The 11,838-nt window shown below is 55.7% G+C and overlaps 1 protein-coding gene across 1 annotated transcript in view; it reads right to left on the bottom strand.

Annotated features, from left to right (window-relative positions):
- Positions 1 to 11,838, bottom strand: part of EEPD1 (endonuclease/exonuclease/phosphatase family domain containing 1) — a gene marked incomplete at its 5' end in the record, with an annotated part of 44,189 nt that overhangs the window by 7,983 nt on the left and 24,368 nt on the right. The window contains one exon of the mRNA XM_044675351.1: positions 391 to 501. Coding sequence (XP_044531286.1) covers positions 391 to 501 — 111 coding nt within the window. The remainder of the gene's footprint in view (positions 1 to 390; positions 502 to 11,838) is intronic.

Raw genomic sequence — 11,838 nt, 5'->3', positions numbered from 1 at the left:
CATCTGTGAAATGGAATCCTGAGAGCCCCCCCGGCAGGCTGTCGTGCAGCGCCCAGCGCGGTGCCCACCCCATGGGCAGTGCCACCCGCCCCATGGGCAGTGCCACCCGCGCACGGCTCGCTGACCACGACGGCCGAGCGCCGCCTCCCCTCCTCTGACTGGCCGTCGCCGTGGCCGTGAGTCGGGCCAGGATCTGAGCGGAGCCTCGGCGAGCCCCGTCGGAGGGTCCCTCGTGGCCGTCACTCACTCGGTGAAGCCCCGCCGGCTGCGCAGCGCCGGGCATCCCCGTGACGGGCCTCTTCCCAGCCCCTCTACAGACAGACAGATGCCTCCAGCAGAGGCTCCGGGGCCCTCCCGGGGATTGGAACTCGGCTCCCACCCCCCACGCACCTGCAGGCGCTGGCCGGAGGGCTTCCCGGAGACGACGCCTCTCCAGGACCCCCGGGGGCCCTTCCACTTGCGCAGGCTGGGCAGGCTGGGCTGGTTGAGCTCCGAACAGAACTGCAGAGAAGGACACGATTCTGGTCAAGGGTCTGCGCGGGCACAGCGGGCACAGCGGGCACCCGGCTCCACCTCGGTGCAGGGTCCGAGCCCACCCGCGATGGCCACAGCAGAAGCCAGCCCGGGGCATTAATGGGCGCCCGTCCGGGGCAGCATCTTGGCTAAAACCGTCCCCAATAAACACTGTGAAGCACCCCCGGGTGCCGGCGCCGTGCTGAGGGCTCCTGCCTGCCCTCGATGACGGAGGGACAACAGGCAGACCGACACGGCCCACACCAGCGCCAGGCTGGACAGGCCGGACAGGCCGGACGGGAGGGCCCTGGGAGGAGGGGCTCGGGAAGGCTTCCTGTAGGAGGCGGGACTTCAGGGAGGTCAGCAGTCAGAGTGGAGGAGGGGGAGGGCCCCAGAGATGGGGGTCTTGTCACGGAGGGGCCGGGGGGCTCATGGCACCCGAGGATGAGTCAGGGAGGGGGTGCAAGGACCGCCAAGTGGGAGGCGAGGGGGGTACGAAGGGCTCTGAACGACAAACAAGATCTTACAGAGAATCTCAGAGGCGACGGGGAGGCAACGGAGTATTGGGGTACGGCCGGGCCTGCTCCCTAAAACCACGAGGCGGCGGGTCTCCGGAGAGCTGGAGATCCCCAAGATGGACAAAAGCAGGATCGAGGAAGGCCCATGGCCGGACACCATCCCCCCACCCTCTGCGGGCCTCCGTCTGCGGCCCCCTTCCTTATCTGACCCAGCCTGGGGATCCCCTCTGACGGGCAGCTCACCCCTGAGCTAAGCCTGTGGTCCGAGCCTCCACGGGGCGGTCGTCGGTCACCGTACGGGGCTCCCTGTCAGCGTGGGGCTTGGCACCTCCCATGCCCAGACCCCCAGCACCTCGGGGTGCTGGGCCGGCTAGCCGCTCGCCCGCTCCTGGGAATGCTCTCTGGGCGGCAGCTACAGAAGCCCCGAGAGCAGGCTCGGCCGGGCGCCGGGGGGTGCTCTGGTGTTGCCTCCCCCGAGAGGGCGGCCTCCGTGCCACGCTCAGTGCCCGGCCGAGCAGGCACGCCTATGGGAGAGGCACGACGGCTCCGGAGGCTTCACGTCCCAGCAGAGCCTGGCGAGCGGAGCGGGCACCGCGGGAGGCACTTGGGGTGCCAGGACTGCCACTCCCGGGCACGTGCCGCCCCCCCAAAGGGCCCGGCTCCCCCTCCCGGGTCAGACCTCCTCCCCAGGGGAGGGCGACGTTTCTGGAGCCCCGACTTCTGCCCCACGATGGCCGGAAGGAGGCCGGAGGACCCGGACGAGCACAAAGGCTGGGTCTCGGCCCCTGCGTGAGATCGTGCGGCCGGGCAAGGACGAGCCTTCGGGGGTCTCACACAGACGCCCGGTTTCCAGGGGGGCGTCTGCGGCGGATAGGACAGAGAGAAATGGCCCCGGTCTTCCGGCCAGAGGGAAAGGCCCGGCTCTTGTCTCTAGTTCCAGGTTTTAGGGAAAGATAAAAGGCTCCGGCTGGCCACTGGGCCCGCTTGTCTGACCTAATTCAGGCCCCGGGCCCTGGCTCCCACCCCCACCTAGCAGGAACCCCCCCGGCCTTCCAGGCGCCAGGAGAGCCGGGCTCCCCGCCTGCGGCCTTCACGTTTGCCCCAAACACAGCTGCCCGGGAGTGGGCACCTGGGCACGACTCTGCCACTGTACCATGAGGAAGCCCACCAAGGGGCAGGGAAGGCCCGGGGTCGCCCCAGCTGCCCCTCTTCTCGATGATAAAGCCAGGGACAAAGGCAGGGGAGAGCCGGTGCCCCCCAGGAGCCCCAGGCCGGAGATCAGCCCTCCCTCCACTGCTCGGCCTGGGCTGCTTCCAGAGGGCATCCTGGCACCAGCAGGGGCCAAGCCCAGGCCGAGCAGGAGGGAGGAGGAGGGGGAAGAATGGGGGAGAGAAGAGGACCAGCTGGGGGGGCAGTTCAGGTCTCCCCCTAATTGTGGGGCCAACCTCCGAACCCTGACCCTCACACGGGCCCTCCATCAAGGGTCTGGCAGTCTTGGGGCCTAGAATGAGTGGAAGGGACCTGGCCCAGCTTTCCCAGAGCTCCTGCTTCCCTCCCCCCTCTTCTCTTTTCCCAAGGCCCCCCCCAAACTGATCTCACCCGGAGAAGCCCAGGGAAAGGCGGTGCCTCCCCTCGGTGCCCTGCCCCAAGGGGCCAACATTGCCCAATGGATCTGGGCTGGGCCACACAGGAGATGCTCCCTCCCCTCCGTTACCCCCCAAGCCCCCCCCCAATAAAGGAGGGTGAGACCGGGAGTCCAAGGACCTGGGCTCAGCCCTTAGTTCCGCCCTCAGTTTCTTCCTCAGTGAAATGGGTAGACTGTGGACACCCTGAGCCCAATAGACCATAGACTAGTGACCCATATTGCCTCACCTGGAACTCACTTCCCGGCTCCTTACAAGGGGGCTTCTGCTGCCACCCTGACCCCTACGTCCCAGAACCTCCTCATTCATCTGTCCAATCTGTGTCCTATCAGCACCCCAAACTCCCCATGGCCCACCCCCACCCCTAACCGAGGCATCCCTTCTCTCCACCCCCTCCACCACCCCAGCCTCGCCCCGTGGCCCAGCTAATTATTAGCAGCTCTGCCCTCCGTGCCAGGCTCTGGACCGCCCTAGTGTCCCTGCCTGGCAAAGGCACCTCCAGGGCACACCCCGGTATTTCCAGAACAGAGACAAGACGGACACTTAAAAGTGGGTGACAACAAGGAGAGGGGGCACAGAGGGCACGGGGCAGGGCCCGGAGAAGCCCCTCCAATGTCCTGCCCCCTCTCCGTGCTGAGCCTCTTGGGGGGAGGGTACCAGGCCCGGGCAGGCGGGCTCAGGGACAAAGGGGCACTGGGGAGAGCCCGGGGACCTTCAGGCCAGGCTCCTTTCTGTCCACCACCAGGGCAGATTCTGCAGGGGAGCTGGAAGGGGCCTGCAAAGCCGCTGAACCTGACACCCCCATTTTACAGCTGAATAAGTGGCCAGAGGCCGGGGCTCCCCAAGTCCTAAGAGCCTCACTCCTCCCCCTTCTGGGTCTCTGGACCAGCACTTCCCGCACCCCCTGCCCTTTTCCCAGGACCGATTGGTCTGAGACCCAACAAGGACCAGGACCTGGGACTCGGATAGGAGCTTGGCCCAGAGGGAAGCAGGCTGATGGGGGGGCCAGGAAAAGAGAGGCCACCAGCAGAGAGGAAGGAAATAGAGGCCGGGACACTTTCTAAATGAGAAGAAAGTGGGGGTGAGCAGAGGCCAAGAAGCCACCCCCCACGGCTGGATCCTACTTGTTCCCCCTACAGTCCAGAGAGCTCCCAGGTGGGGGGCCTGAAGGGCCAAAGATGTGACCAGAGGCTCCTCAGCCCTCCTCGGAAGGCTGGGGAGGAGGCAGGCTGGCAGCCGGCCAGCGGGAACCCGGAGCCTGAGAGGGGGGGCCATTGCCTCCTCCCTGCCCCTCCCCACCCCGGTCTGGCTGATCTAGGAGAGGGGGGACAGAGGGAAAGAGGGGCTACATTCCCCCCAAGCCAGGCCCCAGGGCCTTCAGGCCAGCGAGAAGCCCGCGGAGCAGCGGCTCCTGCCCATTCAGTTCCCCTCTTTCAGGGCAAACCACAGAGTGGGATCCTTCCTTTCTGCTTGGGCACCGAGGCTGGGAAGGGCCGGTAACTGCTCTCCCTCCCACCCTTTTTCCTGCCCAAGAGCCCAGTGAGACAATCCACAAAACAGAATGTTCATGGCAAGCCTTCCAAGGCTGCGTGCCAATGGGCGGAGGCGAGAGCCCCCGTGGACTCGAGCCAAACTTCCTTCCCAAGAAACTTGGGAGCCGGCTTGCTCAGGGGGAGTCGAGCAGGCTGAGGTCACTCTCACTTCATCCTGCCTTCACCCATGGCCAGGGAGGGGGAGGATGGCCAAAGGCTGCTGAGCCCTTCGACTGGCCACTAATGGGCACCTGTGCCAAGACTAGAGAGAATATAAAGTGACTCCCAGCACCCTGCCTCCAGGGTGTCTGCAGTCTAGTAGGGGAAGACTCATGGACCCAAGAAACTAGTACATGCACAAATGTAGGAGAGGAGCCACAGAATGTTGGGGGAGATTCGAGGAAGGTGGGCCACTTCTAGCTGGGAGTAGAAGATACCAAGGAAGGCAACACGGAGGAGATGCCATCTGAGCGGGATCAGAAGGAGCCTGTTCAAAGCAAGCAATGGCTTCAGGAACAAATGAAATGTCTCAGCAGAAGCGAGGGCCTGGCGGACCCGTGCTGGGCAAAATCCTGATTTTTTTAAATAAAGGAGCAGGGGAGGAAGAAGGTGAAGCCTCCAGTCCTGTGCAAGAAGCCTGCTTGAATTTCTTGCGCCCTCTCAGAGCACGTACGAAGGGGAAAGTTCACTTTGGGACAGAAGCAATAAACACTAGGAGCCAACCTGGATGCACCACCGACGTAGAGCCAGACTAACCTCGCTGCCTTCTCTGACAGGACTACTAGCCTGGAGGTTTGGGAGAAGCTGCGGAGCTCGCATATCTGGGCAGCAGCAAGGCTTGAGGAAGCTCCTCCTCATTTAAGGGCCAGACTCAGAGCTCTTGCTCCCTGCAAAGGTAACTGGTTCTAACAGACTGATGCCACACAGTAAGGAAAATCACCCAAGTCCCTTTTATTCTGACTGTAGGACATACCTGGGCACAAGGGAGAGAACAACTACGTTGTGAGCTACGAATCAAAGCCCCCCATTCCCTCTCCTCCAGGGACCACCAAGCCCCCCCGCCTCCACCACAGCCCCAGTAACACGCATCACACCATCAGCTGTTCCAAGGCCAGCCTGTTTCTGGGGAGGAAAATCCATGACAAAGAACTGGAGAGTCAGGAAGCCTCTAAGGACAGGGTGGCCAAGAGGCGCCTCGTGCCAAGGCAGGCTGGCCCCCCGTAAGCCCCTGGGGGTCCAGGATCCCGGCTTCTTCTGGCCCTCGGGTTTTGCCTGCTGAGAATGAGTTAGCACAAACCAAGGAAGGGGTGCTAGAGCCACTCAGAGTTCCATTGGTGACAAAATTAAAGAAAGGTTTCAAAATCAGTCCTATGGTCGACTCATACAGATCCCGTCTGTCTACCCACCCAGGCCAGAGGGAAGGCAGAGGATACTCTCCCAGGCGGCTGGACAACATCCGCCCGTTACGGGCAACCTCGGGCAGGAGAGGAGAACCACGTCACAGGAGCCCCTTTAAGGACCTGCCAGGCTCCCCGAGGCGGCCGAGCCTCACTGAGTGGACACGCGTGTCCTGAGCTATGAAGGAGCCCTTCCCGAGAGGCCCCGCCAGCTTCCCTCCCGCCAGGCTCGCCTGGTCTCCGCCACGGCTATCACTTCCCTGCACCAGAGGAGCGAGCTGAGCAGGCAGGAAATCTCTGTTGCCCTTGTGCCCTGCTCGCCTTGGGAGAGGAACGGTCAGGCCCCAGAACCGCAGCACAGACGAGGCCCAGCTCTCCAAACTCCAATGCACAGGGGCAGCTGGCACTCATGCAAAGTATGAGCGTCAGGAATTCGGAGCCCCCTGGGGCCCCAGGACACCCCAAATTTCAATGTCATGTCAGACCATACACATCTCAGCACATCCTGCTGGTCCTGCCTCAGGGGACACAGAATCAGAGATTTAAAGCTGACAGTGACCTCCAAAGCAAAGTCCAACCCCTTCATTTTATACCTGAGGAAACCGAGGCCTGGGGAAGGGACTTTCTCAAGGTCCTACCGGCTTTAAGTGGAAGCAGTCTGACCAGGGCTGCTCCCTCTTGATTCAGCTCTCTGCCCAGGGTACTACAATGCCTCTTTTCTAAAGATCTTTCTAACTTGCTGGTTGTGTTATGATTTCACCTTACTCATTTGCTGTTTTATTGATTTGGCTTTCTGCTCTCTTCTTTTTCATCAGCCTAGCTGAAGGTTTATCACATATTAGTCCTTCCAAAGAATCAGCTCTTAGACCTATTTATCACTCTAGTAGGTTTTTGTTTCCAATTGATGTATTTCCCCTCTAATGTTTAATATTGCTTCTTTTAAGTTTATTTGTTGGTTTTCTGATTTTTTAAATGTACATTCATGAATCCTTTCTTTTTCTATTGTGTTAATACATATTTGTAGGGATATGATTTTCCCCTGTAGGATACTTTAGTTACAATCCAGAAATTCTGGCGTATTGTTTCATCATTATTACTTTCTTTTGCATAATTATTTCTATGACTTGTTCTTTGACCTACTCATTGTTTAGGATCACATTGTTATACTTCCATTTGGATCTCTGTCTTTTGTTTGTGGCCACTGAGTCAATGAATACATTTTCTCTGTAAAGGTTGTACTTCCTACTTCTGCTATTTGCATTTGTTTATAATTTCTCCACCCTAATACCTGGTCAGTTTTGGCCAAAGTTCCATCTGGTGCCAAGAAATAGATAGACTCTTTAGCAGTTCCATCTAGAAGACACCATAAGTTGTTTAGCTTTATTTTCTCCAGCAATTTGTTCGGCTCCATATTGTCCCCGTCAGGAGAGGATACTGGATCATGTTACTATGTATGTCCTCTCGTAGTTCGGATAATGTTTCCTTCATGAACGTGCCTGTGAAGGTATCGGGTGTGTAAGTTTGTTACTGATTTTCTTTGGCCCTTTTTACTTTTTGAATGTCTCTTTTTGCTTCATTAGACAGCATGTAACTCCTGCTTTTTTTGAACTCACAGTAAATTGTTTTCTATCCCTTCAGCTTTATTTTGTATTTTGTTGTTTTTCAAATGAGTTGCTTGGAAGCAACAGATTGTACAATTTCAATCCAATCTGTCACTTTTTTCATTTTGTTCTATTTAAGAGTTTTAGATTTAGATTTAGGGTTAAGACTTAGGTTTCTATTTTCCTTAATTTCTTCGAATTTTCCCCCCAAGTTATGATCTCCCCCCCATTCCACTGTAGCTGGGTAGCTATGTTTCTTGGGGTACTCTAGCCCTATTCTCACTGGGCCTCTTCCCCTCCCCTCCAATCCCGATTCTGGCCCATCTGGTTTAGTATATTGGTTTCTTTTTCTTTCCTGCCTTTATCCGATCATTTAATTCTTCCTCTAAATTAATCAAGTAGGTTCCTCCTTCTCCTCCTCCCCTTCAGTTAAGCCTGTTTTTCTTTTGTTTTTGTGCCCTTTTCCAGAGAGGATTTCTCTCCCTCTTGATTAGCCCTGCTCTCCATCTAGGCTAGACCCTCATTCTCGGGTTCACAACCCCTACTCTGATAGTCTAGTCTCTGTGCTTCTCTCCATAAAATCAAGGTATTTGCACAGTATTCATTCTGGCCTCTCCCCTGTACGTGGTTTCTGCCACTCCCTTATAGACTCTGACCCAGAGTGTGCCTCCCTCCCAGAACACATAATGCAGATGTTAAAGAGGACACTGGCCCATGGTAGGACCCTCCCTCTTTGTCCCTGATTATACAGCCCATCACTTATTTGTACCCTCCTGGTTACCTTTCTTCCCCAATTTCCCTCAAAAATCTCCTGTCCTGGGTTCATACATGCCCACCCCCCCAAAGGCCAGTTGTCCCCAAGAGTTCCAATCCCCCCGTTCCTGAGACAGGATGAACAGACTTTTCAAATCCCAAGTGCCCCAGACCACCCAAGCACAAAGTCCTCCTCCTCCTTCACAGACAATCGCCCTGACCTACAGGAGCATTCCTCAGTGGAACCCCCTGCCAACAATGAACCAAGGCCGCCTTCTTCTCCCTCCTACTTTTCAATCCTTCTCTTCTCCTCCTCACTAACTCTCAGTAGGTTCTTCTCTTCCTGAGACCACAGGGTCATTTCCGCCTCACTGACAGCCTTTCATTAGACATCACACACTACTAGGGTTAAGTGACTTGCCCAGGGTCCCACATCTAGAAAGTGTCTGAAAGGTCCTCCCAACTCTAGGCCTAGCTGCCCCCAATAGAATTTGTCGCTCCTAAGTTGAAATGTTAAACTTAACTACTCTATGTTTTGGAGTTTTCAGTCTTGCGTCTTTTTCCTGGAAGCAATCTATGAATTCTTTCCATCAGTAATTTCATTTTATGTGTTCAGAAGTTTCAGGGAATTTTCTTATATTATTTCTAGCATTACAGTATTTAGGTTTTTGACTTGAATTCTTCTGGGAGACCTATGATCCTTGGGTTATCTCCATGCATGCTCTGCTCAAATAAAATGTGTATTTTCTTTTAATCTGCTTCTCTTTTCCTAGATTGTTTTTCACTTCTATGTATTTGCATTCCCAATTTATTGTTGTCTCTTTTGGTTCTTTGGTAAGGCTTGCCATGGCAGATTCATGCTTTTCTGTTCTGCTGATTATTTTAGCTGTGCAGGCCACAAATTCTATTCTCAAGATTCTTAATCCTCTTTTAAACCACTGGGAATTGTATGTTGTTGTTCCAAATTCTCCTCACATTCCACAGGTTCCTCTATCTCATCAAGTATTGCTTTACCTTCCTTTGTTTTGCAGGATTTATTCATAGATACCTTGACTCATTTATTAGCTCTGGAGGCCATATTTCCTTCTGCTGTTGATGTTAATTTATCTGCTTATGTCAAGACCTTTGAGTTTCCTTCTTTGGTAATTTAAAGATCTTCCCCTCCCTTCCTCATTTTTCCTCTATTGCTCACTTTCTGACTCCCTCCCCTCTTATGGTGGTTTCCCTGGGGGCTGGATCTCAAGGCATCTCAGCCTCCTCCCATGCTGGGTAATTCATGGTTCACTGTTTGGCCCTTTGGGGCCCAGAACTGGCCCTCACTTAGATGTTGGGCTCCTCCTCCTATTCATGCATGGCATCCTGTCCTATTCCCTCTGTTCCTCAGCTCTCTGGCCTAGCAGATCAGAGTGTTGCCAATGCTGTCACACCGCTTGGGGTGATTTCTGTCATTCAGGACTCCAGGCTCTGGGAAGAGAGGGTAGGGGGTTCAGCTCTATTTCAAGGTCCTTTTCTCCATCCCCCCTGCCCACCAAATCAGTGCTTGGCATACAGTAAGAGATTAATAAATGTTCTACCTATCTTCTACCTGCTTTAACTACCTGCCCACCTTCCATTCTAAGTTCTGAATTTCTTTTTTGCATGAAAGGCTCAAAGCCTCTGGGGGCAGCAGCTCTGAGGGTTCAGATAGTCAAGAAGGGGAGGGGAGAGAGAACACCCCAAGCCGGGACCCTGGCTTACCTTCCCACTGCTCCCTCCTCACCTGGAACAAGTATTTGACATGTGGCACTGAATCTGACCTTATTTATGAGTTCTAAGCAAAGACCACTGGAGGAATATTGCCAATCACTGATCCCAAGGCCTGTGTCCTCATTACCATGAATCTTTCTGAGAACAGAAGGGGGAGTCAGGATCCTGCTGGGTTTTCCTGTTTTTTGGCTACAAAGAAAGAGCTCAACCTGGCTGAGCAGGACACGGCCTTCGAGGCTCTCCACCAATACAGCATCTCCATTCATCTGTCAAAATCCTGCAAGAGTCCTTGGCAGAAGAGCCGTCTGGTTATTGCCCTCCATCAAGAGGCACAAAGGGGTTTGCCACTGCCCCGGAGACTGTCTGTCTGGTGAGGGAGGAGAATGAAAGCCGTCAAAGCCCTCCAGGGGCTCCTGTTTGCAGACTCGAGCCTCAGAGAGCCGCAGAGCCTCCTGAAGTAGCTCCTCCACAGTGGCTTTGGAGACTGAGGGCCGGGTTCAAATCCCAGCTCAGACATTTTGTCATCCTCAGATGTCCGAGGTGAAAACTGAGATTTATCAAATGAGAGAATGTGTAGGGCCTTAGTGCCGGGCCTGGCCCAGAGGAGGCAGGGGCTGTATGAACGCTTATTCCTTTCTCAAATGGAGGAACGTATTAAGTAACCTCTACGAGGCCCTCTCAGACGTATTCTGTGATCCTGTGTACAAAGACAAAGAAGGACTCAACTCCTGCCCTCCCTGCTCTAACAAGGGAGAAAAAACCTCAGCGGCAGCCTGCTACCTCAGTACCACTATGTCCATCCAAACCTCCATCCTGGACAGACACTGGTCCCACCCAGAGCAGGACAGGAAGAGAAGAACAGGCTGAGGATCCTCCCTCATGAGCCCCCACATGCTTCTGGGGCTCTGGTGCTCCTGACCCAGACTCTGAGGGATTGCAGGGAGGGGCCTCCAAAAGGCAGCGGAGATGTGGGGATGGACTGGAGGGAGAAGCCATGAAAAGAGCCCCCGGGAGAGGATGCCCACAGGCAGAAGTGTGACTGAGGGATGGCTGCCTCCGGGTCATCCACGGGTACCCACCCCACTGTGAGAGATCCGGGAAAGGCCCTGCTTTGCGGATGCACCGCAGATGGTCAGCCCATCATCAGGACCGCCCTGGGGCCCACTGGGAGACCCCAGCATCAATAGCCCTCTGGGCACGGCTCGGCAGCAGCGGGCTCTCCGCTCTTCCCAACAAGTGCCAGAGCAGGCGCCTCGGCTTCCTTGCCCTCGGCCTGCCTCCCTAGCCCGGGCTGCTCTCCTTTTGTCTCCGTGTTTTCCTTTTTCCTAAATCATCTCTGGTCTCCCCCCTCTGGTTGATATATAAATAAATCGTGTTAAAACAACAAACCCACAAAGCCAGCCCGAAGCACGGGGCTGCTTCTCTGTCTCAGCACGGCCGCCCACACTAGCCCAGAGAAGGCTCCAACAGATGCTGTCCGGCCTCAGAGTCTGTGGCAGCGGGTATAAATATCCCAGGTCTATTTCTGACACAGCAGATTATGTACAAGTGAGGTGGCCCAGTTATCCCAGATGAAAGGATTGAATTAATCCTGCCAGGGGCAGAGAGGAGGAGGAGGAGGGGGAGGAGGGGAGGGGATTCCATTTGGGAACATTAAAATACCAGGATGGCCAGGAGCTCGGGATCTGTCCTGGAGAATAATAAACCTTTCAGACAGATGAGAAATCAGGAAATGGGTTATTTTCAGCCAGATGAGGGGAGAGAAGGGCTCTGTGGCCTCCCTGCCCTGGTGGGCACAGCTGTGACCCATGGCATGGCTGGCGAGACAAGCCCTTGCAAACAAGTAACTGGGTTGGCACCATGTACATTGTGGGCAGAACCCAAAGGGCACATGGGGAGGAGCTGAGCCCTGGGCAGCTGGTGACACTGTTTCCCCAGGAGGAGGAATCTGAGATCTTGGGGGGCCAGGTACCATCCTAGCACCATCGAGACCATGAGCTCCAGCAGATCAAGGGTGTGCCCACTCTAGACATGGCACTCACCGCTAGAGGGGGGAGTGTGGGGCTGGCACCTGTGCAACCTGTTTTAGACTGCCTACACTGGGCTTGACCTCAACCCAACTGGGAGTAGATGTT

The sequence above is a fragment of the Gracilinanus agilis genome, chromosome 1 (assembly GCF_016433145.1).
Source record: "Gracilinanus agilis isolate LMUSP501 chromosome 1, AgileGrace, whole genome shotgun sequence".
NCBI lineage: Eukaryota > Metazoa > Chordata > Mammalia > Didelphimorphia > Didelphidae > Gracilinanus > Gracilinanus agilis.
This window is presented reverse-complemented; position numbering and strand designations above follow the sequence as displayed.